This window comes from Aythya marila (assembly GCF_965140915.1).
Source record: "Aythya marila genome assembly, chromosome: 11".
Taxonomy (NCBI): domain Eukaryota; kingdom Metazoa; phylum Chordata; class Aves; order Anseriformes; family Anatidae; genus Aythya; species Aythya marila.
In genome coordinates this window covers 15,495,084-15,522,989 of record NC_139052.1, presented here as the reverse complement: position 1 = coordinate 15,522,989, position 27,906 = coordinate 15,495,084, and the positions used below count along the sequence as shown (strand labels likewise).

At 50.5% G+C, this 27,906-nt stretch overlaps 1 protein-coding gene across 1 annotated transcript in view; it reads right to left on the bottom strand.

Moving 5' to 3' along the window:
* Positions 1-1,218: 1,218 nt before the first annotated feature.
* ST8SIA2 (ST8 alpha-N-acetyl-neuraminide alpha-2,8-sialyltransferase 2) overlaps positions 1,219-27,906 on the bottom strand; it is a 28,470-nt gene continuing 1,782 nt past the window's right edge. The window contains exons 2-6 of the mRNA XM_082769380.1: positions 16,020-16,082; positions 13,968-14,096; positions 13,240-13,497; positions 11,174-11,467; positions 1,219-3,615 (exon numbers count right to left, since the gene is read on the bottom strand). Of these exons, the coding sequence (XP_082625506.1) occupies positions 3,327-3,615; positions 11,174-11,467; positions 13,240-13,497; positions 13,968-14,096; positions 16,020-16,082 (1,033 nt within the window). The 3' untranslated portion in view covers positions 1,219-3,326. The remainder of the gene's footprint in view (positions 3,616-11,173; positions 11,468-13,239; positions 13,498-13,967; positions 14,097-16,019; positions 16,083-27,906) is intronic.

Below are 27,906 nucleotides of genomic sequence, written 5' to 3'. Positions count from 1 at the left end.
CAAAGGGAGAGGAAAGCACAAGCTCATTTGCTGGGCATCAGAAGGCGAGGCCACTTCTTATCCCCAGGCTGGCTTCCGAGCGAGCGGCAGATCAGAAGGCTGGGATGTAACAAAGCCAACCAAGATTAAAAAGAAAAGCAATCCAGGCAGCTGTGCTTTTGGCTGTGGCTTGGCTGAGCAGTCAAGGCCCTTATCCCCAAGCTGTGGCGAGGGAAGAGCAGACAGGAGGCACACAAGGATGGAAAGGGCATCGGGTTTGGACAGGAGCACCCCTGTACCAGTGCCACAGCAACACAAACACAGCCCTAGCTCTGGATTCAGTCACATGGAAATTCCAATTCAGCTCTATTTTTCAAGTCCAGGTCTAACATCAGCTGCTTGCTATGGTTTGAAAACTCATTCCTAGCCCACAGCAGGGAAATACACATCCCAGAGCCACTAGTCTGGGCTAGGGGCAGCAGCAGGATGGAGGAGCGAAGAGCCAAGGGCCATCCAGCACGTTCACAGTGCAGTACACACACCTGAATGGCATCCATATGGGTTTTGTCTCCTCTCAACAGCAGAAGAGCCTTAACTGGCACAAAGGCATCCACCAAGCAGCAGCCCAGTCCCCTGGCATCTGGTAGCTGATTGCAGTCCCACATGGCAGCACTGGGGCAGCTGGTGTTAATTTGGGAACCTGGAGAGCATCCACCTGCCTCAAGCATCACTGCTCCCTGCACAGAGAAGGTGAACCCCAGCTCAGAAAGCAGGAGGGCTCTGCAGCCCTCCCTGCTGGAGCTTGGGAGGGCTGGGTCCCAGCTGCCTGCTGGAAGCAGGTGACACGCACATTGCCAGTGGGGATTGGGATTGGAGTCCCTCCGAGAACCATGCCGGAGGACCTGACACGGCCATTAAAGCACGGGAAGGTTTCTGGATGCTTCTTGTGCCAGGGACCAACCTGGATGGCAGCTGGGTGAAATGGGAGCTCTGCCACTGGTCTGAGCAGCTGCAGGGCTTCAGTCCTGGTTTAATATATTTAAAACAGGGGAATAGAAACACCACCAGCAATGTAATCCTTCGGGATAATTTGCCTATAGCTTGCCTGGGTTCTGCCCCAAAAGATGCTTCAAGGGCACCAGAAATCTCTCTTCTCCCTTCCTTTTTCTCTGTATTTAACCAGCATGGCATCTTACAGTCTTACCCCACTTCTCATGTTGATACATCAAAAAAATAATAATCGCACATTTGTTTCATTTCTTGCCTTTTTATTTAAAAAGAAGGTTTGCTAACAGCGATCAGTACCGTGGCCCAGGCCCCTCAATACAACAGTTGGCTTTAGCAGCCCTGTGGCTTCATCCCCATCTCTCCCTCCTCCGTACCAGGACAAACCAGAGTCATCCCATTTAGCAACCACTCCTGAATCATGGGATGCTCCTCGGCACTGCAGACGGCTTCCACCTTGCAGTTTCACTCTTTGCCTCCTCCTGTCTCAGGAAACCTCAACAGCTTAAGCTGAGGTTCACAGCCAGATTTAACTTTATCCTGTCACTAAACTCAATAAAAATAAAATTGAAAAAGAAAAAACAGGCTTAAAAGGCATACATAAAATAAATCACTTTCTGGAGTTGGAAAGAAACGTCCCCCTGGCGGCAGATTAGCCCACTTTTATCCACTATAATGTTGCTTACACCTTAATCTTCGGCATCTTCATCTGACACTAATTAGCAGGCTGGAGGTTCCTACGGGTATCATACTGTCTACGTCCCAAAACATGAAAGAGAGCTCTTCCTTTTACAACTCAAAGCACTCTGCTTTTAAAGAAACAATGTCAAGTATTTCAGACCCAAAACGCACACTTTTCAACTTAAAAATCACAGCAGTAGGAGGAGGCACAAAGGTGCTGAAACCTCACCGCAAAAGCATCGCAACGCGTGCCCAGGGCTCGGCTGTGCATTATTTTGCTTGCACACAAATTAAACCCAAATTGCACTCGCTGAACCCCGGACTCACCTGCACTCTGGCACCCAGCACTAATTAGGAGATGAATCAAGGAGGTTATGGAAGCAGAAAATTAAATGAGCTAATCAGACCAATCTAGTTACTTCCCTCAAAAAAGGAATGCAAAATTTAGAGAAAAGCCAACACAGTTGTAAGAACTTTTTCATATTTTAGGTACTCTCAGAAAGGCATGGGAAAAGATTAATTATTTCTTTGACGTTCATTACTACGCAAGCATCCCATTGAGAGCTATCTGACATCCTATTTAACTGTTCAGAACAACAACTAATTGGAGCTTGAAAGAAAGGATAGATCAGGACTTCAGTAATGCAGCGCTGTGTGCTGGCTCCTTGCGGAGAAGTGAAAATAAATTATTTAGACTTGACAAAGTCCCTTGAAGTCCTGCAGTCTTTCTGCTTGGCTGGGTCTCAGGCCTATCACCAATATTTCAGAGGTTATTTTTGGAGGGGGAGAGAAGGCAGGCTGCTTAGCAGGTAGCTTTTGGGAATTAAGAGTTAGATGTACTTATGGTTTTCATGAGCCCTGGCAGATGTCGAGTGTCTTAGACCGGGGCACAGTAAGACACTTAATACTAATGGCATTGGTTTGCAGCAAAAAACCTTCCTGCCATGTTCCAGCATCTCTGCTCCTTCCCTTTTATATCTCTCCTTAAGAAAGGATGAGGAAAGTCATCCTCAGAATCCTCCTAACTGTCCACCCAGCTCATCCACCGCCTCCTGGAGGCTTCTCCCTCTCCTCTCCAAAGGCTGTGCTCATCAGATCTGCGTGCTGCCCTGCCAGGCACCGGTCCCTGCTGGCAGGGGACGGGTCCCGCTGGGTGTTCCTCAGCTGTGAGAGCCGCCAACAAACCTTCCCTGCCCACCCCGCTCCCTGCCCCTTCCCTCCCCTCCACGAGCACGGAGCCAAGAACGTGCCTTGCTGCAGCACGCCAGGCGGTCTTGGCTGAACAAACTAACTACCAACCTCAGACCAGTCACGACAAATGGCTTCACGTTCACCCATCACCTAACATACCCTCAAAAACCAAGGTCACCACCACACGCCTCGGACGTCGCTCGAACGCCCGCTCCCAGCCCAGCAAGCGCGAGGTCTCGCCCGGGCCGGCCACTCCAGATGCTCCCGCACCTCTCCTGCCCCTTCCTTGGTGAACACCAAACAGTTATAATACTCAGGTCAATATATATAGGTACCACGTATATGTATTTGTGCCGCTGCTCTGCGCGTTGACAAAGACAACCATCCCCGCCAGGCCGTACCCGGCCCATCCGCCCCCTCCCCGGCCTGCCCTGGTTGTGCAGCCTGCAGGAACGCGGCCAGGGGCCGCCCTACGTGGTGGCCCCATCGCACTCCCCCACAGTCAGCTTCAAGGCTCCCTGCTGGTGCAGAGTCTTTAAGGCTTTGAACTCCAAGGGCATGGTGTGGGGGCTGGCCTGCGAGGTGTAGCCGTACTTGAGGCTGTCGTAGTAGTGGTACTTGACCGGGTGCTGGTTCTGGTCCAGGGGGAAGGGCCAGAAGCCGTAGAGGTGGATGCGGTTGCAGAAGCGAGTGGCCAGGGTGTACATGAGGAGGCCGGTGGTGGGTCGCTTGATGTGCACCTTGTTGGTCAGCCAGTACCTGCAAAAAGACAGCAGAGGAAAGCCTGTTATTGCCCCCGTGGATGGGCTCGTGCACACAGCTCATCTCTTGTGCTTTTTTCCCCCTTCCCGGCCTCCAGCGGAGATATATTGGTGATTCAAAGTGAGAGGTTTCTGACTAGCAGAAGAGTTCTCCATGCCAAGAAAGCCTCTCTGGGGAATGCTTCATGAATAAGCATCTCCTGCTCTCTGTCTGGCGGTTACACCACACGTGTTGCTATGGCATTGAAGCATCTCATGTCTCGGCAATCCGTTATGAAAAACAAATTGCTCGCAACGCTGGCCTTCGGTACTTCAGCCTACAATTACCTTCCAATCAACCGAGGGGATCGATACCTCAGACCTAACCATCCACACGTCAAGTAGACTCCAGCAGCCCCTCGAAGCAGCCACTCGCACACACGGCTGACGATTTTCATTGATCAATGAAGATTTTACTGACAGTAAACACAACAGGGCTGTAAAAACGTTTGCCTTTGAATAAAGGGTCAGCAGGCTGGAGGAGCTCAAACACACCTGCTCCAGTGCCCGTGGTACACGCAGCCACTGCTCTGCGGTCCTGTATCAAAACACGGCACTGGGCTTCACAACATCAGTCCATAAAACATACAGTTGGCCATCTTGCAATGTGCAAGACGCGATACACAAGCTAGATACGCTCCCTGTTGCAAGCTGTGCTAGTTTTTTTTTTTTTACTAGGGATGGTGAAAAGATAGGGGGAAGGAGGCATCTTGCATGAGCAGAAAGGAGCTGCAGCTGTATTTTTGGGGCTGCTGATAAAAGTTCCTGCAGTATCAACATCCTGTAATAAGAAGTTTCCAGCTCTCAGCGCGTTATTGCACAGACAATTTCTCTGGTTTGCTCAGCGGCAGAGCACCATCGAGGAGCAAAATCAGAAAGGAGAAGATCTGGGGGGGGGGTGTGGAAGAGTTCCCCAGGCACACTCCCTCCTCCCCAAACATGTTTGATGCCGCCGCTGCCTGCTCAAGCCCTCACTGCGGGATCTGCCAGTGGATTATTGGTGATGGATAATTCAAAGGGCCTGGGTGCAGGTGACTGAACATGGGACACGTCTTGCTCCTCATTCACGCTTCCTGCTGGGCTCCCGAGGGTCCGGGGCTCAGACAGCAGGAACCCGCAGGAGAGCAGAGCCATAATCCTGCAAATTAGCTTTTCACGAAAGCCATTAAAATTTAGCAACCAAGGCACAAAATGTACTTGCTTGTTCTCAGAGAGATAAGAGGAAAATTGACTTTTCTGGTGAATCAAATTCCAGAAGCATGCACGGAAAGGAGGGGCCGGGTTCATGGGGGTCCAACGCCCCAGAACTGGCCAGGAACCGGCAGCTTAACTAAGTATGAGTGTGGTGTTTGAGGAAGGATGTCCTCCTTGCCGGACTCCTCTCCTCAGCACCCAGCATGGAAGAGGAGCAAGAAAGTGGGGAGAAACCAGCAAAAATACATGTCACCATTGGCCTTTTGTGGGCTTGCCCAGGGGCTGAGCTATGGGGACAGCAAAGCTTGGTGCGGTGCTACTGCTTCATCCCACAAGTGGCCGCCAAACAGATTCCTTGATTTTTTCAAGGCGAATTGCATCAGGCCCCTGATGTGCACAGAGAAGTAGGAGGTTATCACAGCTGTTTAATGCTGGATTAGGGTATCCTCCTGCAGCAGGGAAGCCACCTGGGAGGAGCTGTCACATTGGGGGTGGCTCTGGGGGAAGATGCAGCCTTCAGTTTGAGGGCACTGCTCAGCAAGCTACTGGGGTACCTGCCAAGCCTGTCCAAAATGCTGACTTTTTTTTTTTTTTTAGATATATTAAAAATGACAAAAATGATAAGGGCCACACTCCAAGGAGCCCTCCCAGCCACAGCAGGAAGGGGATCTGCCAAAACAACCCAACACCACCGAGCACTCCAAACCTTTCTGCAATATCACAGTGGACAGTGGCAATTCAGATGCTTAGAAGGAAAATAACAGATACCATACACAATATATCATGTCCAAACCATAGCACAGGTCACACCACAGCTCTTCCAAGTCACTTCTTACACAATTAAGGTGGAAAATCTCTAATGAGTGCTGGGGAACACTTTTTAATGACCATTTTGTGGCAGGAGTGTGGGACGATCTCCCTCTTGTCTCTCCCACCACTGCCCAACGGAGACAGTGGCCACATCCCCAGTGCAGGAGAGAACAGCTGGGGATGGAAATAAAACCTAATTAATTCCGTAAATCCAAATGAGGTTGTCTGGGCGCACATGGGATGCTGTGTCAACAGCACACCTTTAATATGTGAGGTCCGGGATTTTAATTAGGAGGAAAGATAATCTTGAAGCAGGCAGTAATTATTTTTCAAATTGGCTACACCAATCACCATAACTATTAACTGCAACATTTTATGGAAAGAGACAGCAATTAAAAGAGAAGAGCAAAGAGCAGTCCTGAAACTCAATGCCTCCTTTCTCAGAGCCCTTCCGAGCGCCGACCTCCTTCAGAAGCAGCGTAAACAAACCCTCAGGGGTGTAAGCAGCCACAGAGATGGTCTGACACCTGAGTGGGATGCAGCTATGGATAAGAGCCATAATACTGCCAGGCAGGAATTGCCTGAGACAGCTCTTGTTTGGATGAGCATGATAACAACAGATGGAAAATGCCACCAGAGCATCGAGGCCATCTTTTGTAAGGGAACAGCCCAGACATAGGGCTGAGCACCTACCCAAGCTGATACTTGGTGCTAGACAAGGACAGAGGTTTTGGAAGGAGCAGCTCAGCTCCCTGTGCTTCCTCCTCACCAGGTACCATCCACCATGGACACAGCAGGTGTTTTGCAAAAGAGACTTCACCAGTCCCTCCGTGGTCGCTGGGAAAAGTGCTGCTCCTCCCCAAAACCCAGGCAAAACCTAACGGTTCCAGCACATGGAGGCAATCACAGAAGCACCAATTTCCCAGTAGGTTTCCAAGAAGTCTCCTGAGCAGAACTGCCCAGCGATGCTGCTGGTGTGTGGCTCATTTCTTGAGGTCCAGTGGGAATCCCTCCGGAGACAAAATGCTCCAAAGCCACCCGTAGGAAGCCCCAGCTCCCACCTGTATCTGGAGGGAGTGACAGTGTTCATCCTCCTCCTGCATTGCCCAGTGCACTGAATTTGGGGGGCAGAATCTGGCCCTGGCTTGTGCCAAAATGCTGGGTGCAGGACTCCTACCTGCAGACAGCGTTTGGGACCATTAGCAAGGACAGGATCCTGCTCTATGCTTGCACATCACCTCCTGATATATCCAAGGAAACCCTCAAGTAATATGTACCCTTCAGGCAAGGGTTAAACAGCAGGATAAAATAAACTAAAAATCTATCACACTGATGAAATGAGTAAAAGAAAGCCAGGTCAATGAAGAAATCAAGTTTCAGCAGCATTGGCTGCATTATTTTGTGATACAAATCAGAATAGCTGAAATAATGCAATTTCAGACCCTTTTAAAACAGCTTATTTGTCCAAGTGCGATACAAACACAAGCTGTTGTGGAGGTGCTAGCCCCTGAGTGTCTGAAGCACATTATCTGCCTGCCACACACATCCTGCTCCCATTAACGCTCGCAAGAGGCTGGCTGAAGGCAATCAGCACCCTGCTGGCACCCCGTGCTCCCACTGCTGCACGCCAGGACAGGGCCAGCAGGGAACGGCACAGAGAGGAGATGAAGTGCTAGAGCCTAGGGGGACAGTGAAATCTTCTTGTCCATCCATCTGTGTGTCCAGTTTCCTCCTTCACCTCCAACAAAATAACCTTGCAGTGACCAGATCTGTGCTGGATGGGGACTGACCCTCAGGTCCTCACTGAGAGTCCCAAAGCTGCACCTGGAGCTGGGCTTCATCCCCAGCCTGGGCAGAGCCCAAACTTCAAACATCACATGCAGGGGGAGATGGGGCTTGGGTTACAGTGTCCCAACACAAGGAAATCAATGCTGAGGGACTAAAGATTGGTAACAGATGAATAACCACATCCTCACCCAGGTCTGGATACTTGCAATGCCCCTGTGGACACAGAGGGTACTCAACATCAAGCTGAGCCATCGCCAAGCAGACACAAGAGGAGGAATGTAACTGGGAAGAGAATCATTATTTCTTTTGCCTTTCCCTCCTATGCTTCTCCATTTCTTTTTACGAAGAGAATCCTAAATCTTCTTCCTGATTAACTGGAACCAATTAAGCATCACGGGGACCTGGTGGAGACAGACACCAGCTTGGATACAGCGTGCCTCATTTGCTTGTACAGAAGGGGTGAGAATAATTGCCCACAGAAGTGTTCCTTCCTGCGATACCGCTTATCTAACCCACACACGGCTTTACTTAGATGTTATTTGGGTATGAGGACCCAGAGAGAGATCTGAGGTGAGGATGAAGCCACCTCATGTCCCACCCAGCTGTGTTTCTGAGGACACACGGCAGAGCCGTGCTACAAAAGCTGCAGGCACCACGCGAGGTGATCGCTGTCACAGAGAGCACACCCGAGCTGTCACGGCTGCTTGGATGGTAAACCTAATGGGAGAGTGAGCCAAGGAGCTGGAAGATCTATTGATTTTTATTTTATTTTTTTAAAGAAGCTCTTAATAAAATCTGATGGGATTAGAATTGGTTACAGCCAAGAGAGTCTTGTGATGGACATGGTGAGAAAAGCTAGACTAGATTATACGAGGCGAACCGAAACGCGCCCATGAATTCTCCGCAAAACGTGATAGTCAGACCTCCAGACACAATTTTCCCCCTGCTTCCTGCATTTCATGTTATTTCTCTAACAAAAGCTGCTTGGCAATGGGGATTACAAGGCTTTTTGGAGATGCTAACAGATGACTTATAAGGGGCTCGCTTGCTTCCCAGCCAGAAGATGAGCACCGCGCTTGCCAGAAGCATCGCTCAGGAGACATTTTAGAGAATCTCTCAGAAGTGAGTCATGCACCCCAAAACCCATGGAGCTGGCACTGGAAACAGGCTCCTTAGCTGTAACCCTGCTTCATCACTTTGAAAGCTTGTTCCTGAGCCCCTCCATTGAAATGCTGATGGCTCTCCCCACTCTTGGCATGCAGGGAGCGGAGCTGGTGAGTTTAACTGCGAGAGAAGAGGCTCTGTCCTACTGCATTGGTCATCCAGAACCACCAACACAAAGTCAACCAGCAAACATTTAAGGCACCAGCACAGCAGGGAAGGTGGTGTCTCACATGATGCTGTTAAGGACAACAAAAGCAAAATGCTTTTTATTTATCTCAGTGATGCACACTCTACAAGTGCCTCAAATGCACTGCAAATTATAGGAAGAAGTGTTCAATTGCCACGGAAATGCATTTTGGTCTGGGGGAAAGCAGAGCAAGACAATAAATTCTGCGGTTCAAGGAAGAGTCAAGAACTTACAAATGTATTTCTCTGGAAGTGAAGGAAGAAGAGTAAAGGCAACGCTTTTGTAGCTGAATTGAAGTTGGCTGAAATAACATTAGTTTGTGTAGAAAGTGCAATTGCTTAAAAAAAAAAAAAAATACTTAAAAGAGTTTCTTAGCTGAAAGACCTTCCCCATTTCTTTGTGGTTTCCAAATCAACTTAGGATAGATTATAAATCAAAGGTAGCTCTATCCAGCAAAGAAGAAGGGACAACTCTATCACTGCAGTGCAAGAGGGTGTTCAGAAGCCTTTGTGGGTTATTGTCTCTCAGCTGCATGCTACGCTCCACAGGGTGTCTTAATTGCACAAATCTCAGATCCATCAAAGGAAAAGCTTAATGTTATAACTGCTGCATTCCTCAGAGAGATGGGGGCTGTGGAAGTTGTTGGAGACCATGCCCCTCTAACAGCAAAGAGTTCATCACGCAAAAATACACAACAATTGTAGAAATTAGTATCAAAGACAATAAATAACTAAACTCCTGGTCATTCTGGTCAGGTTGACTTGGGGAAAGACTCCTTCCTCACCCCAAACTGCACCATATACTATAGTAATCATTAATCAACAGCATACTTGTTTTGCTGCTGTAGGGCTGATAAGCAGGATGGCAGGCAGGCAGCAGCTCCCCTGACTTGGAAGGGAGCTGGGCAGCTTGGGGCATCCTCCTCTCATCCCGTGGGGAGCTGGGGAGCAGTGCCCAGCCCCAGCAGACCCTCACAGAGCTTTCTGCAGGGAGGTGCTGGCACCAGGAGCGGTTGCCAGCACAGGATTAGCAGCCTGTTGATTTAAAGGGCTTATTACAGGAGCTTAATTCTATTTTGACAGACGAAAGTAAGTCAATTACAGCTAGAAATAGCTCGGAATTTGGGTGATTTTTCCCCCCTTTTACGTGAGTTGTGGTGTCATTTTCCTTCCCTTTCTTTACCTCAAAGCCAGCATTTTCCGTAAAAAACCTCTGAGGCCCAGGGAAGCCTCAAGCACAGGCACTGGAGGGCAGACCTGGCTGTCCTCAAGCCTTGCTGCTGCCTGGGATTCACCGTGACGCCAGAGCCCGGCTTAGGCTGGCTCGTGCTGGAAACCACCCTGAGAGCATCCCCAGGGCCTGCCCTGTGCCCAATCCATCCCTGGCACGAGGCGATGTCAGCAGAGAGCAGCCCCTCCGAAAAGCTCAGGCTGGAAGGTGCAGGGAGGGGGGGGAAGAAATGCCTGAAGTAATCAAGAACTGTTAGTGCTGAGGCTTAGAGCGGGGGGAGCATCACCTGCTCAAATGAATCCCCAGCCTGGGAGAGCAACAGGTTGGGGTCCAGATCAGAGAGAACTGCTGCTGCAAAGGGGCTGCCACTAAGCCACCACCTGCCTGCTCTCCCTAAATACCTAACAAATGATCTCTCACCCCAGAGAAATAAAGCGAGAGCCTACCTCATCCCCAAGGCATTCATGTAGAAGTCTCACCCCTGGGGCTCCATTCCTTTATAACCTCCCAGGTAACCTCCAGCTGTGCCTTCCCCACTCCTGCAATTGCAGCAGCCCCTTCTTGCCTTCCCAACACACCCATTCACCACCACCTGAGCCTATTTACCTGATCAGCAGGCCGGGCCATGTCAGACCTTTCTCTGCCTTAGAAGTTCATCTGAGATGAGCACTGTAATTAGCACCAGTAGAGGAGCACATGGGCTACTCAAGAACTACTCAGGAACTACTGGGTCTTGCCCTTTCCAACCTACCACCAGCTCCCTGATGTGAGGAGCTGGGTGATGTCCCCATGTGTTGCTCAAGCCCAAGATAGCAAGCCTTGTCACTAGCCAGCACACACACATTTTCCCTAGGAAAGCCCTAACTGTAGGTTGGGGAGTGATAGTGGTGACATCCAGGCTTACAGCCAGCAAAGCACCGTCAGACCCAGACTCTGTTGCACAGCTATAACACCTCACACTCAGCCCAGTGAGGAGCCCCCGCTTGCAAGGTGGTCTCCAGTTCTCATTTAGGGCCCAGCCACGGCTCGTGGAGTCTTCCTCGCGGTCTGCAGAAGAAACAGCTTGTGCTGTTTGCCTCCAGCACAAACCCAGCTCAGGAAGCTCACGAACTGCTGGCTCCGAGCGCATCAACCGTGCTCTCACCCTCGGACAGCGTGCAGCAGGCGCAGCGAGGGGTAGGCAGTCCTGACGTTGATGCGGTGCTTCAGGATGAGCTCGTTCACCCACTCCACGCGCTCCTTGCCCCCCTTGGCCATGAACGCCGGGATCCACAGGATGCTGCCGTTGAGGCTGTGCAGGCGCTGCAGCAGCTTCTCCCGCCACGTCTCGTTCACCAGGTCCTCGAAGGCTCGCTGGATGACCGATGGGTTCATGGTCACCAGGTCCGTCTTCATGCCCACGTCCTGCGAGTACTCCTGGACGGGGGCCAGGTTGCACCTGCGAGGGGAAACACTGAACAGCCCTCTGCAGTGGATATGAGAGGGGGCACTAACAAATACAGTGGGGGTGATGCTCAGTGCCAGGACAGTGACAGATGTGCCGTTTGCCCTCACTTTTTGGAAGGAGAAAGGAAGAAGAATGAGGCTTTGTGATAAATTAGAGAGGCTCTCACCTGGTAGTGATGAGCTATGTCAATATGCCGGCACGCGTGTGCATGTTCCTCTGGGCAATGCTAATGCCGTGTGTAACTGTGGGCGGGTTTGTACGGTCTGTATTGCTGCTGGTGCAGCTCAAAAATAACACAGAGCAACAAACCTCCCTTGTTTGCTGCCACAGCAGATTTAAAATGAAATGGCTTTTCCCACGCAAGGAAGGTGCTCGCCTCTGTAAGTGCCTGCACGCCCCGCGGCAGCAGCAGCAGCTCGGGCAGGCTGGCAGATGTCCCCAGGTGGAACACGCACCAGCAGTGACAATGACACCAGCAGGAGGTGGATGCCACAGGACGTGGGCTCCACGGGGTTTGGCTGATTGGAGCCTGTGACCTTCAGAAACCCAGTTTCATTCCATCATTTTAATTGCTGCCTCCTCTGGGGCTGTGCAGGTGGGTAGGGGCTCTTGTGCTCCTGTGAGGGATGAGGATGGAGGGGCTGTGGGATAAACCGCCAGCAGGTCCCCCCTGTTATATGGGGGGTTCCTACAGCACACTGTGCTCTCCGGTGGTGTTTTACAGTGAATTTACAGTATTTAACGAGCAGGAATTGTGTCTTAACCGTCTGTCTCCATAACCAGCCATTACTGCTATTTTCCCCCACTTTGCAGATGAGGAAATAATGGAAAGAAAACCCAGCGAGCAGCATGCGGGGTCCTGGAGCCCATTGGATGTGCTCGCCACAGGAGTAAAATGGCTTAAAATAAACATTGGGTCTGAAGAGCAAAGCTGTGGACAGAGCTCATTCACAGCTGGCCATGGCCAGCCCTCCTGAAAAGGCTGCCTGGAGCAAAGCTCCTTGTGAGGATGCAGTTTTGAGTGGTGGCTCAGCTAATGTGTGGTGGGAAGAGCCTCTCCACACCAGCCCTGCACTAGCACACGTGGCTGGGGAGACTTCACCCCAAATCCCAGTCCTTATGCCCAGTAAAACTTTTCTCTCACAGCTTTGCTGCCTGACATGAAACCCCTCCCTAAACTTTGCCAGAAGAGCAACAGGCTGTTTTCTCCTTTGCTCTCTCTGGTTTTGTTTAAGGATGCAAATGGGTGCAGTCCCCCATGGCCAGGAGGGAGCTGCCAGCAGCCGGGCTGGAGCAGCTGGCCATGAGCAGGGGCAGAGGTGACATTATCCTCGTCCCCACATCACGCAGGGGACTGCCTCCGTGAGCCGCTGATGGATTGGGCTGTCTTCATAATAGACTTGCCAGGAAGCAAATGTCTGCACATATATAAATCATCAGCGGGCTCCCACAGCCCCTCAGCTAGCGGATGTACACGGGTGTTGGGGATGGATGGGAGGGCTGGCGCGCTCCTCCTCTGCACTCCGAGCATCTTAGGGAGGGAATTTCGTGTAGATCAGGACCTGCCACTGTGGCCCGTGGGGCAGTGTGACTGCAGGACATGGGTGCTGGGGACAGCAGGGTGAGAAGACATGGGCTGTGTTTGCAAGGAGCGCTTGGCAGTGGTTGGAAGAGTTCACAGCAAGGTGTTTGTATCAGTGAACTTTATGCTTGCACCTCTCCAACCCCCCCAAACCTACCACACGGCAGGATGCAGCCCCTACCTGATCACAAAGCTGTGTGCATCGATCTCGGGGCCGCAGCCACTGCTGAGCAGGACCCCCGAGTTGCCCACGATGGCGCAGGAGGGGAACTGCTTGCCCTTGAGGGGCGAGGTGCGGGGCAGCAGCTCGTACAGGTTCTGCGAGACGTTCATGGTGCTGTCCCTGTCAAAGACGTAGTGGATGATGTCCCCCGGCTTCAGCGTCCCCTTCAGCACCGAAATGTCCTTCTCTGCATCCAGGAACTTCAAGATCTGTTTCCTGGGGACAGGGAAGAAAACGGCCCCATCAGCTCAGGTACAGAGGGGATTTGGGTAACGCAGAAGATGAACTCTTTGTCTCCTGCCTGCCCTGCAGGAACAGCTTCCAAATAGCTGTCTCCATCCTAATGCCCTCTCCTGCCCCATCCAGCCCTTCCAGCAGGCTAGCGTGGCTGGCCCACCATCAGTGGGGTCTCTGCATTCCCCCCTGGGCACACCAGCATTGCACACCAGTTGCACTTGGCCTGGAAACTGGGGGCTCAAATGTTCCGCGTTTCACGGCTGCAGGGCCAGCTGGTTCAGCTGGGAACTCATTTCCAAGCGATCGCTTACAGATATGAAGTCTAGCTCAGCAGGAGATAAGCCTTTTATTTCTTCCTTGACTTCTTTAGATGATATACAGAGGCAATTTGCCAGCTTGCACTGGAGAGGACCAGATCTGTCTCTTGTCCTATAGGTAATTACCAGTACCTGATCTTCAAAGAGAGTGTCTGGTTGTGTCTCCATTTGGATGAGGCTGGTTTAATGTCGTGCTTAATGCTTTCATTACTTCTGTCAACAACAGCTGGAGACGAAGAGTCATTTATTACTACTTCAGCTCTAGAGAAAAGAAAGACAGGGCGAGGGAGAGAGACAGGATCCGTTAGCATCCCAATGGCATTTCTAATCACTGTCTTCGGCTGTGGCTGCTGGAATTCAAACTTCATCAGAAAAGCAAAATTGTAGTTATTACCTAAACGAGAACTGAAAGCCTGTTTGTATTCCGCCACGCTCAAGCCGACACAGATCCTTAAATACCTGCTCGCTCACACAAACACATACTTACAGGTTTACATAAAACAAAATTGTACACATCCAGCCGGAGAAGCGCATGCACAGGGAGACACGAGCACACTGCAGACAGGCTGGCAGACAACACATACAGCCCTGCGGAGCCCCAAATGTCACTGAATGATGGGCTGCACCCCAAAGCTGAGCCCCTCAGCTCCTGGGGTGGGTAAAAACCTCAAGAGGGAAGCACAACCTGCACTTCGCCCTATGGAGAAATGAATTAATTGAGCTGCTGGGTGCTGCTTGTGAGGTTGGGTACTCACTACAAAGACCCCAAACAGGGGGAGATTGGCTTGCTGGTAACTTTTTTTTCCCCACTGAAAAAGAACAAAATGATTTCAGCATCCATCCTGCCTGCTCCATGCCCAGAAATGAGCAGGGGGATGAGAAACAGCCAGATACACTCATGCTGGGGTTTGGAGATGATCACTGGGAGACCCCAGCTTTTAATCCCTGCTCTAAGAGGCAAATAGGCCCCAGCACTTCAGTGCAATTTACATCAAATGGCATAAATTAAGGGAGCCTCTGCATATTTGATTTCAGCCAGCCGCCCTCCAAAGAGAATACCCAAGCATCTCATCAAGAAGCTGTGCATGTGTCTGCAGCCCCGAAAAAGCCTTCACACTTCAGAGCGCTCTGAAAAACACACAGCCAAAGCACTTGCTACCAGCTGAAGGGAATCTCCCTCTGTAGTGCAAAGGGCTTTTTCCAGCCGGGGAACAGTTTGTAAATAAATACATTCATAAAAGGCAGGTAAAGCCCAGGGTGGGAAAAGAGCGAGAGACGGGGCCGAGCTGGTGGCTCAGGCTCACAGCAATGTGTAGCTCCTGGGAGCACATCTCCAGCCCAAGGCTGGTGCTCCTGAGGACACATTACATCTCAAACTATGTAGTGTTGCAGAGAGGAAGGGAAATGTGTTGATAGAGGCTAGATGTCAGTGTCCTCGTGTGTGCTTGTACATACCAAATGCTACGGGACCTTCTCCAGAGGCTGCCTCCAGTGGAGGTTGTTTCCCATCCTGCGTTTTGCTATTTTGTCTCATGCCTTGCAAAGCTTACTTATGAGGTGTCAGAAACCTTAAAGGAAATAGGGTAAAGGAATCTGAGGAATAACTATGATTTTTTTTGTTGTTGTTTTGTCCATTTTCTGTGTTTGGGTGATGTGTTGTGACACCGTCGCAGAATGGCACAGCTCTTTCTTTCTTGCGTGGTGTCGCTGGGCTTTACAACTTGGCAGCGCTGGGATGACACAACATCATCGTAAAAATAACACAGAGAGGCACCGAATGAGGCTGTGATGCCATGAAATGTCTCTGCGAGGGAGCGACGTTACAGAACTGCATTACGATAAAACCGAATGGGGTTCTGATGTCAAAGCAAGCTCTCTCCCTCCTAATAGCACACAGTAAACTACGAAAATGGCAACTCTATCACTGACTTATTTTCACCATAAGTAACTCTCTCTTTCTCATTCTCTCAATCACCGCAACTTGCAGATCTTTGGTTATTTGCAAATGATTATTGCACTGAGCTGGGGAAGGAGGGAGAGAAACGATTAAGAAAATGCAAAGCAGAAGTGAAAAGAAACAGATACATTTGCTAAATAAGACCAGCACTATCCAGCAAAGAGGAGAAGCAGATTAATAGCTGCCTTACAGCAAAAACAAATGAACACAAAATCTAATTTACAAACCTATTAGATTTGCTATGTAAGCTGTTCACAGCTGATCTGATTGTACCTCTGCCTCCAGAACTCCTGCAAGACAAAGGAAATGCATTATTTATAAACCCGGCTCCTCTTTGCCAAGCATTGTTCAACAGTCAAGAGATCCTGCTCCGAAGGGCTCTGAACTGAGACACGGCTCGCATCTCACCCCATCCAGAACGGAGATGTCCTGATGCCTGTGAAGGGCTTTTCACATCCCTCGTCACTGCTGCCCTACTGCGACCGTAAAACCATTACAGCAAAAAGCTCCTAACCAACCCAATTAATAATACCTGCGCTCTCTAACCAGCCATCAAAGACATCTGGTCTCTGTTGTCAAAGCAGCGTGCAGCCTACAGGTTGCGTTAAATACATCTCAACTCTTTTTTTTTTTTTTTTTACGCATCAGGTGGGAGCTGTGCCTAGAGAAGGTCTCCTCCAACTCCAGGTCTCCAAGGGATGTCTCCCTGTCCTTCTCCAGGGGACTGATGGAATGGCATGGCCGGGATTCATGCCTCTGGCTTCATCCTGGGATTCAACTGAGATCACCCAATGTCTCCATTTATCCCAAATGAGCCATCAGCCTCCTGCATGACTTGCAGAGACCCTGTCCTCACCGTGTGCCTTCTCCCAGTTTCCAGTGATCCAAAAGAGACCCAGTGCCCAGTTCCAACCTGCTCCGGTCCCATGGGTGCCCTGAAGCCCCTGGTCTCCACCCTCGGTGTGACCTGGCTGAAGCTACGAGACCAACTCACCGGGGTCACTCGCAAGCTGGAGCTGGGACCTGAAGGGACAGCCTTGTCACTGCCACAGCCGGGCAGCCCTGCACGAGGATGGGCACCAGACCTGCCTGAGCAGGACCTGTGGGAAGGCAGAGCCCACGTTTCCAGCACCAGGCACTGGACTGTTGCTATAATTTTAAAATAGGTGGAACCAAGCCTCTTCAGAAACCAGTGTCACTCATATGGCCCATAAATCCTTGGTTAAACAAATCCCAGTGTTGTTCTGCATTTAGCTGCAGAGCCCCTTCTTGCTTTAGCTCGCTATTTTGAAGCAGGCCACAAAGAATCTGTCCCCTGCTTTCTGGTGACACTCAGTGGCAGACACATTTTAGCCACCACGTCCTCATTGCTCCGTTTTATTTTTTCCATTGTACAGACAACTGTATGAACACGCTCATAAAGAGAACCAAATTCTTTTCCAGCAGAAATATTATTACCTGGAAATATATCCCTTAATGAAAATGTATCTCAGGAGCAGGTATTTCTAGCAGTCCTAAAAAGATCCCAAATGTATTAGACACATATGAAATAGTGAGCATGGCCATTTGGTAGCATTAAAAAGATTTTCAGGCTTGTGGGATGTGATGTAAACCCCTTAGTTAGGCTGAGAGCAACCCTCAGCACTGCATAATATAAAACCCTTGGAGAAGCTGTGATGGTTGTCCCTTCCCTCCCTCCCTCCCACAGGAGCCCATTCTATGGCCAAGCCACTGAGATTCTTCCTCCAACACTCTCCTTTTAGCTCTGACAAACCTGAGAGCTAGCAAGCTGTTTCACAGCAGGACTGGCTTATTCCTAGAGCCTACTGGCATTTAACAAGCCTCTGCTTTAATGGGGTTCACCGCGGGTTGTGGGAGCAGGCTGGATTAGCGTGCAAACCACGCATCCTTTCAGAGACGTCTCCTCTGAAGGAGCCTTCCAAATGGGATTCACACTCCTTCACACTTGCTGTAAGAGAGATAGGGACTGGATTAAGGGCTTAGAAAAAAGAAATGTTGCTCTCTGAATAAGTGCTGGTTCACAATCTCTGTGAAAGGGGGGGGAAAATCACAGAAATCTGGAAGTGGAGAAGACCTCTTAGTGCCCACCTCATCCACTTTTTGTGGCTACAGCAGGACTGATCCGAAGCATCACAACATGTTATTCAAATGCATTTATCCAAGCTAAGCTTTACATGCCCCCAGTGACAGCTCTGTGCATGTTTTCTCCTGAAATTCAGGCAGCTGCTCGGGCAGGTGATGCTGGATGTGAGGAAGAAGATCTGGGAGCCCAGCTCCCAGCTCGCTGTGTGTGGAGGCAGTGGGGAGAGAGGTCAGCTCTTCATTTTCCCTCCACTGTGAAAAGCAAAAGTTTTCAAAATATTGCAATGCAAACAGAGCACAAAGCATTCAATGCAAACAGCACAAAGTGTTCTTGTGGCTGTCCTGTTCAGGCACCCAAGAGGGCAAGAAAATGCTGCCTTCCTCCCTGGGTGGGTATTTATATGATCTGTACCCTATTATGGCAGTGAACTGATGTCATATACGAACTTGGAAGGGACAGCTCAGCAGTGGAGGAGTGAGCAGGGCTCTGCTAGCCAGCATCTGGCCCAAAGGCAGCAGGGATGCTCTTGGCAAGCTCCTGAGATGCTGGCAGGGATGCTGCTCCCCCCACTGGGCTTGGGTTCTCTCTCCAAGCCACAGAGATTGCCTGAGACTGGGACATGATACTTGGCTGAAGCTCTCCACTTGTCCAGTCAACCCTAAAACACTCCTGTGACCTCAAAACCACCGGCCTTTCCATCCTTCCTGTCCCACACTGCAACTTCTGGACACTCTCCCTACAATCTCCCTTTCTACAACCAAGGACAATGAGAGCTGTGATACCACGGGGAAGATTCCCCCATCCAGAGGTCTCTCTCAGCCCTCCAGCAGGTACCAGCCAGGCACACCAGTTGCTCAAAATGCCCCCAGTTTAGCCAAGCACCACATTTTCCAGGGTTTGCCACAGCTACCAACACAGCCAAGCTACTATTGCTGTACCACCTCTCCAGTCCCACCTGGGAAGAGGAAAACTTTAAGAAATGGAAGGTAGTAATTAAGAGGCACATGTTAAACAAACAAACAAACAAACAAACACAATGCTTTTTATTACACCTTACTGACCTGGAGTTTCAAATCTCTTGGCTTCAAAAGGCAAAGACCAGCCTCGATTAAAATTGCACTGATAGGCATTGATTTTGAAAAGCTTTCTGGTGCTACAGCGTGTTTAGATTGAATTGCTTTATTAATCTAGCTGTTATCAGTTTGATTGTATAGCCAGCCCCACAAAGTACCAACCTGCTTCCTAATCCTATTATTTACAAAACGCTCTTCTTTTGACTTCGGCTTGGATGTTTTCCAGCGATAAGTTGCATCTATATGCGATAATGCCTTATTACTGGCTTATGCCATCCTTTCTCATTTTTGCTGTAAGATTTTTCAAGCTGAATTTTGACTGTCTAAGATATTATATAGGTCAAAATATTCTGTGCTTAGTTCTAGAGTGACACTGATTCATATATCAGAGAGGAATGAAAAAATGTCTTATGGTTCAGGTCCAAATTTTCTTGGATGAATAATTCCTCATAAACCAGGTATGCAAAGACTTTTCCATTCACAGTCTATGAATGGGCTGTTTAGGGGTTTTGGTTCCCTTTTCATCATTGTCCACTTCTTAAATGATTCTCTTAATTGTTGCTCAGTGCAGTTTGGTCTTGCTTCCAGCAATTTCAATACATGGAATCAAAGCTGCTCTGACTGAACAAGTAGGTCACAAAGCTTCTTTGGGTGACTGGGTCTCTAAAAGCAGGCTTTGCACACCCCTGTTCGCAAGCTTAGAAATCTGAAAATGTGTTTGCCGTGGGTATTTTACAAAACCCACCTCATGTTCCTCCTTCTCCCCAGAGCAGAGGGCACATGGGAAGCAGGCACAAGAATCATGGATGGTCCAAATATGTGAGCTACACAATTTGGCCACATCCAAGCACCCAGTCAGCTGCATTTGCATTTCTAGAACAAAACCTGCCAGAGCCTTCCTGACCTGGGATGAGCCAAGTTGCCCCAGCTCCCCTCTCCTCCCTCCTCCGCATAAAGCAGAAGTAGTAACAGCACCATAACCCATAGGGGGATTGTTAAACAAAATTTATTCATCCGAATTCCTCAGAAAGACAGCTTGGAGTGCCACAGTTTTATCTGAGGAGTGCAAATGAGTAACACCTACTGAGTGAGTTTTCACAGCCCTCTTTTGCATTAGGAGCATCTTGTGATCCTCGCTTTAAGGCTGGGATGGTGGCAGGGAAGCGGCTTGGCCTGTGACACCAGAGGTGACGGGTCCACAGCCCAGGACAGGAGCAGATGCCTCCTGCCCTTCCTAAGCATGGCTCTTGCTGGCTGAGGGAAAGCACACGTAACACAGAGGGCCACAGGAATTGATCACAGGCGTGATGCCCGGCCTCGGCAATGCCAGCAGGGTGCTGACAGACACCCTGCAGGCCAGGCCGACCTGCTTGTTGCCACCAGAAGGTCTGGGGAAAGGGAAACTGGAAGCTGTCACTGGAAACGAACTACAAACACGTAGATAACACCCTTCCTCCAAAGCCTGACACACTTTAGCTCTGCTGATGCTAGCAATGATAGGTAATCCAACGTGCATGCAGGTGGGCCAGACCTTGGGGTGTCAGGGACCAGCTGGCACCCACACACCACCATGTTAGAGACGGGCTCATGTCCTCTGGCTGCCCCATGAAGTGACCGAATTCGTTCTTCTGACCAAGAGAAATGCAGTCTTCGAGATAAGCCCTGTGCTCCCTGAGCCCTCAGGGAAGGGGTCTTCAGGGTCAGGATTCACTCAGGCCAGTGCTGCAAAACTGGGACGAGGACACAGGCTTCAACCTTCCCTCCTCTCCCCTGAAGTTTGGGGTTTGTGTTGAGACCAGCAGAAGGTCGCATTCATCAGCCAGTCCCCTTGGGGGCTTCTCGCTGGATGCTCAGCTGATTGCTGAGGGGAGCATGTCAAAGCCCATCCACATGATGAGCTGCTCTCGCTATCGCAGAAGAGACAAAACATGCAGAGGGAATGCTCTATTCAGAGGGAGGCAGGCCCACAACATCGGCCAACAGCCAAATGGGAAACTAAAGCCAAAATTGGGTGAGGAATGATGGCATCGACCCCATTTCTGACCCTGGAGATGGGATGCTGGCACGCAACACTGCCTGCCCGCCCCAGTCTTCCCCTCGCACCAGAAACCCAGCTGCCAGGCTCATTTCTCACTCACTGCCCCATATCACATTTTATATCATGTCAGGAGGAGCCAGGACATTTGAGACTTGCCCATCATTCCCGGTGACATTTCATCAGTTGCTTTTGAGGTTTTCATGCCAGGGTGTGAAGGAGACTGCGATTAAGAGGAGCGGTGGCCGTTGGGCAGCCCTGCCAGCATGCACTCTCCTGGCGAGCAAGGTTCCTCTCTAGGGATTAATTTGGAGGAAATTTCTAAAGCATTTGTCTGCTAGATGAAAGAGCCTGCAATATATCTTGATGAGACATTTGAAATCTCACTTCGATGTGTTTAAAATCTCACTTGTTCATATTGTCACAGCTTGGCAGCCAGGGTGTCAAAAACTTCCTAAATATCAGGTGCTATTTTTGCAGCTCCAAGTTCCACTCTCTCTATCGAGTCATACAACCACATTTCAGAGATCGTGCCTGTACCAGGGGATCCAAGAACATCACCTTGCCTCACTAGTTGGGGAGCAAGGTTGGGAGGCTCGGTGACAAAGTGCCAGCCGACAGCCTCGCTGCCGCTCATAGCACTTGCTATCACCGTTCTTGAGTAAAAGGTCTGTCTGTCTTGTACAAACCAGCCTTTCTAATTTAATTGTTTCCTCCCATGCCACAGCCCCACCTCCATCACTTCACCTACCCCACAACCCGCGAGGGAAGGGGAAGGTTGGAGGAGCTCAGCATCGAAGCAGCCCCATGTGCCAGGCAGAACCATGGCTCCGCATCAGCTCCTGTGGAAATGAGAGCAGGGTTTGGCCCTGAGCTTTCTGCCTGGCTGCTAATCACTGTGTGCAATCACTGCCAGTGTACGCTGAGGGCACAGGAATCGAGACACATGAGTTTGCAAAACAGAGACACCTATTGCTTAATAGGGATAAGCCAATTAGGCTGAAATGCTTACGTGACAAAACCAGTGCAGAAGTAGCAGGAAAGGCACAGCTCCAAAGGTGAAAGGACATGAGGCAAAAAAAAAGGGACACCCACAGCACATCACCAGGGTGCTGCTTGGGGATCCCTTGGTGCTGGGGTAACCAGAGCATCACCACTAAATCCCAGTCTGTGTCTGAAGGAGCTGTGAGGGGCAGGAGGATGCTGGCAGCACGCTGAAGGTCCCTGCTGCCCCCCAGGGTCTGCGGGTCCGGGGCTCACAGGCTCTGTCTCTCTTGCACCTGTAGAGTGTCAGGTCTCACATCCACACACGTTCCTCACAATGTCAGCACGGCCTGACTCCGTTACCCCGTGACACTCCTGTTTTATCGCTGCTCTAAAGACAAAACACTCACGTGCTCGCAGGGATGAAATGTCACACGCTTCATCTCTCCCCGTCCTGCATACCGGCAGGCCTTATTCCTTCCTCCAGCTTCTTTGGCTATGTTAGTGAAACATCCAGCAAAGAAACAGCCTCTGAAGCAGGGTAAAAGCATCCAGAGAGGGGCTTGGGTCAGGGTTGTTGTCTGTGGATTTAATTTTCCCCTTCTGGAAGGGAGAAGGTGAAATACCAAGAGTCCAGGGAAGACCTAGCAAAGAGCTGAGGGAGACAAATGTGTCACTACTTAAAAACCATGTCTACACTGTATGTTCTTCCTGAGATCATTTTTTTTTCAGCCAACTGAGCAGAGCTATCAGAGAGCACAAGCAGTAGAGCATCAGTCTTGCAGGAGATCCTGTCTTCCTGAGCATCCTTGTCCTAAAGGGCAGAAATCCCAGCGGCTCTTGTAGCATTGTGGGTGCCACGTACCTTGGGAAATGATTGAGGGTCCCCAGCCTCACTGGGATACTCAGGGTCTCATGTTTTTCTTTTTCCACTGTCAGCGTGGACACTGAGGACCTCTCCTGGGCAGTGACATCCTCTTGGTGCAGATTTTCTGTATGAACATCCTCAACATGATGTTGGGTACCAGGACCACCCAGGTGAGAGCTGCACCCCACGGTCAGCAAACACCTGAGCCATTTGCCCACCATCAGAGGCATTCCCCAGCAAAGGAGCCACCTTTGCAAGGACTTATTCCCCCAAGCATGGTGTCCAGATGCCATACATTGAAAAAATGGTGGTTATCTCAGAGCTCAGCCTGCTCTCCCTTCCCCTGTCTCACAAAACCACGCTGTGGAGATCCAGACAGCAGCAGGAAGAAGTTTAATTACCAAGTGAGCAGCTGTTGGGCGACAGTCGAGTGTGCTTCTGAGTGCCTGAGAAGGTGTAGGGGATGTCTGATGACAACGCTTAACCTTAGCAGGGGAAACATGTCCCCAGCCATAGCTGCTGGCTGATGTTCCCAAGGATGATGGTGACACCTGGGTCAGAGGTGACGGATGGTGGTGGGACAACCACCCCTTGATCGGGGATGCCTGGAGCCTGCCATGATGCTGTCTGAGGGAGGGAGGCCACAAGAGCACAGCAAAACCTTGTTGTGACGGTGACAGTGCATGCTTTTAAAAGCAACCCTGCATATGGAAAGTGCTCGGCGGGCAGGGACAGGGTGCTCAGCATGCAGATGGCCAGCCTGGTGGGTTTTTTTGTTTGTTTGTGCTATTTCCAGTGGGTTTCTATGTGCAATGACAAGGAGTTCATTTGCAGTAGCAACAAGCAAGAGTCTAGCGCTTAATTTTGGAAAGAACTGACCCTGTGAAAAAGCAACCAGCTCGATGAATTGAACACCATGCAAACAAGAGACCTGTGTATGTTCAACAGCAAGACCAGTGAAGTCAGTGTGCCAGCAGTGCTGCTGGTGAGGGTGCTTATCCCAAGGCCACCACCACCTAGGCTGCTGCTTAGCCAAGGCAAAGGGCTTGCTTAGATTTACAGTGGGAGCACAAAGGAAACAGAGCTGTAAGGATTCCTTTTTTTTTTTTTTTTTTTCCTTGCTATTGAATTGCGATGGGCAGAGCTGCTGACACCAGCCTGCTCTGCCATGCTGTTTGCTGAAGGACACTTCAAAGTCTGCTCCCACGGTAAATTTGCTGGGACAGGGAATTCCCTGGTTTCCAGAGCCAGCTGGGGAAGGACAGCAGGGAAAAAGCAAAATAATTACTGTCTAATACTGTGGTTTGGGTTTATTTCTTGCTGCTGAAGGTGACCCAGACCCAAGGAAAGCAAATGGTGGAGGCAATTAGAGGAAGCCTGGCTTTGAAACAACTGTTTTTTTTATAGCAACGGTGCTTGTAGATGCATTATTTGAGTAATTCTGCTCTTAGGGATGAAAAACCAAAATACTCATAACCGGGAAGCCCAGGGAAAGGTATAGGAGCTCCTGTTAAATGCTTTTCTGGAGGATCTGAAGCACATTTGGCATGCAGGTAGGCAAAGACGAACAGATGTCCAAGCAGAATAACCACGGTTGCTGCAGGCATGTGAGCACAGAATATAAGAGGAAAAAAAAAAAAGACAAGACAAGCCTTTTATCAGTGTCCATTCCCTTCCAGATTTAAATGGTGCATTTGCAGGGTTAGTGACTGGACAAAGAAAGCCCACCTGGGTGAAAGGGAAACTTGTAGCACTTATCGGGGTGGCTTTTGTCTCCTCGGCACTCTGGTTGTTGCAGCTGGGACCGGCTGTGGCTCCGGCACCTCCGTGCCCAAGGAGAGTTGGCTGGAGAGGCAGCCAGAGGGCTGCTGCCATTGCTCCCCTCATGGGCAACCTCGGAAATCCCCTCCTTGGGGTCTTGCAGGCAACAGATGGGCAGGCCTGGACTGAAGTTTTCACCAGCTGTAATGAAAACCCCACAGAGGGCCTGGTTATGTTCCTGGCGCTGGATTTGGCTTTGCTCCACTGGACAGCTCAGGGTCCTGCTGGTGTTTCCCATCCTGCTGCTCATCCCTCCTGCAGGCACCACTGCTCCTGCTGTCCTCTCGAGGCTCAGCTTGAGGAAATAAGCTAAGATTCATCCCCTTCACCTTCCCTAGGCAGCAGCACGGGGGTTTTGCCCATTATTTTGTGGCAGCCGCCCCTGCCCTCCTCCCCCCATGGCTCGACAGGAGATGGGGCTTTTCTGTGCCACAGCAGTGCTGACAGGGAGCAAGGGGAGCTCTGCAGCCAACCTGAAAATGGGCTGCTGGAGGTATTGTCAGGAGTGTGGCAATCAAAGCCTACACCGAATATTTCCTCATTCAAATCAGTGCTCCAACATTGCTTTTATTTTCCAGCCCGATGCGTCACGGGGCTTTTGTTAGAGCCTTGCCATACCCAACGAGTACAAAGGCCTCTCCATGGACTTGATTTGCATGAACAGTTACTTGGTGTCCGTGGGATCTGTGCTGCGGAGAGGCGTTCCTCCTCCAGACCCACCCAGGTAATTGTTGGTTCCTGCGCACCCGCTGTGTGAGCGCACAAAAGCTGGGGTTAGTAGAGTATGGCACTTTTCTTCAGCAAAACTTTCCGGTGTAGAGCAAGTCTTTGACTCCGGGTCAGGTGCAATAAATCACAGCCCGAAGGACTTCAGCAGGATGTTTATAGTCGATGGACCAGCCTTGACAAGAAGTGTTATGACTGTAGCATGCTACAGGCCACTCAGAGCAAACACATCAGCCACCGCCGAGGACGCAAAGCTGTTTTGTGGCTCTCCCGAGACTTCGACAGGCAGGCGTTGGAAACGTGGCGATTTGACGACAAGCTTCGGGGCAGGCCAACAATATTTAATCCTCCAGTTCATCACTTCAAAGAGCAGGATATGATTCCTGTTGTAATCAGGATGGAAAGGCGTGTGGTCCGGACTAGCAGAGAAAAAGGTTGACTCATATTAAGTCTGACCCATTACCAAGTGTCAAGCGCTGCCTAAGATGGCTCAAGCTAATTCCAGAAGTCACCTGGTGGCAGCGGGTCACCAGCTCCCTCTACAGACAATCAGGACACAGCCGGACCCCTGCAGAACCGCTACGGCAGATGCATAACAAAGAGTCCCTTTAAACCGCCACCAAGGAGCAGAATTTTCCAACAATTATCCCCCTTGCTTTCCCAATAATTATCCCACTCCTTTGTCTGCCTCCGCAGAAGGCAGGAGAGGTCTGGCCCGCTCCCCTGTCCTGGGCTGGATGAAGAAATGGCAGCGATTGCTGTTGCATTCCCCAAGCCAGCCCCGAATGCCTCTTTTGTCTCCTTTCTGGGGAAACAAAGAGCTGTGCACGGAGCGGTGCGGGGAAAGGCGGGCGCCAACGGGCTGCAGGAAAAGTTCAGCGGCCGGGACAAGGGTGGCTGCTGGGGACCGACGTGGCCACGCCGCTGGAAACGTCCGCATGTCACCGCTGGAAACCTCTACATGTCACCCCGGTGGGACAGGAGCGAGGGCGAGCGCATCCACTTCCCCTTTGGCACCCCACCACTGCTGAGCACTGGCTCCAAGCAGGTGGGAAGAGGGGTGTCCGTGCCGAAATGGGTGAGAGGAAGGGGCTAGTGAGAGCAGCACAGTGCCGGGCCCCAGAAACTGCTGATTTTCCATCCTTGCCCCAGCACTGTCATTTAGCCTCTTTGTTTCAGCTTCTCCCCTCTGCAGGAGGAGGGATAATAGTATCTGGAGGAGCAAAGATGCTTGCTTCCTAAGGAGTCTCCTTCTTCAGGAAGCTCCGCCAGGCAGAGATGTTCTCGGCTCCAAGCCCCCTTTTTCACCTGTGATGCTGGGAACTTTTTGTCTGGGCAAACAGCATGATTTTTTTTTTTATTATTTTTTTGTCCGTTTGCCAGTAATATTACATTTTTACTTTGTACCTAATGAACATTTTGTTCTCTCTTTCTTCGATTTCTCAGTATTCATAGGTGAGAGAAATATGTTCCCCCTGTTCCTACCCGTATGAGGCAGATCCTTCCAAAGACAATCCAAATCGCAGGCAGGGGGCAGGGTATGTGTAAAAGTGGGCAAGCTGTTCGCTCCTCACAATAATTAGAGAGTGTTTCGATGCCAAGGAAAAAGAAAAAAAGAGTTGCACCTGCCTGCAGCTCCCAGCCCCTTGGTGCCAGGGGTCTCTGCCCGCCTCTTCCCCCTGCTTCCCATTTAGGGCCATGCCAACCACCGAGGTGGTGCCAGGGGATCGGGGGAGAGGACACCAAGCTAAACCATCTGCCAGCTGGATATTCCCAACCTGGGAGAGAGCTGAACAAAAAGCCAGTGGCTTCCAAACCTGTAACAGGGTGGAACTGTTCCCTTCTGGGAATGCCGAGAGCTCCTAGAAAACTTTGCGGTTTCTCTACACCACGGCACGCATTTTGTCTTCCCCTTTACCTACAAGTCCTGATTGGAAAAGATGCCACTAGCACGTGGCCCCAGAAGCTGAAAAACCATAACCATCTCCTGGGCTGTCTCACTCTTTGCAACTTTGCTACTTCTCCCCAGCCATGCCTTTCAGACAGGTCACAGCATCGTGTTGGCCGCCACCAGCACCCTGGCTGCACGCAGGGATGGGGTGTTCCTTGTAACAGGCTCCTGTGCTAAGAGTCAAGGGTGTACGATGAGCAGAGCTTGGGATGAAGGAGCTCAAACATAGGCTACTTCAGGGATTTGGGACATGCAATGGGGAAAAGATGTGGGTGGGAATGGAGAAAGGAGGAGAAAGGGTCGGTTTGTCCTACTTCGTGGTGACTTCTAAATATAGTCTCACCTTTGCTCTGGGTGTCCGTGTGTCCCAGCTGATGTGGTAGCTTATTTATAAAGAAAATAAATTGGTCTGGGACTAATGCACGTGTATCAGAGGGCACCAGATCATAGGAAGCCTCCTTCAGTCCCTGGGGCAGTGAGTGGGTCTGAGCCAGGGGCACAGGGATCTCCTCTCCTGCCCACGTTACCTCCCACACTTGCTGAAACGCCATA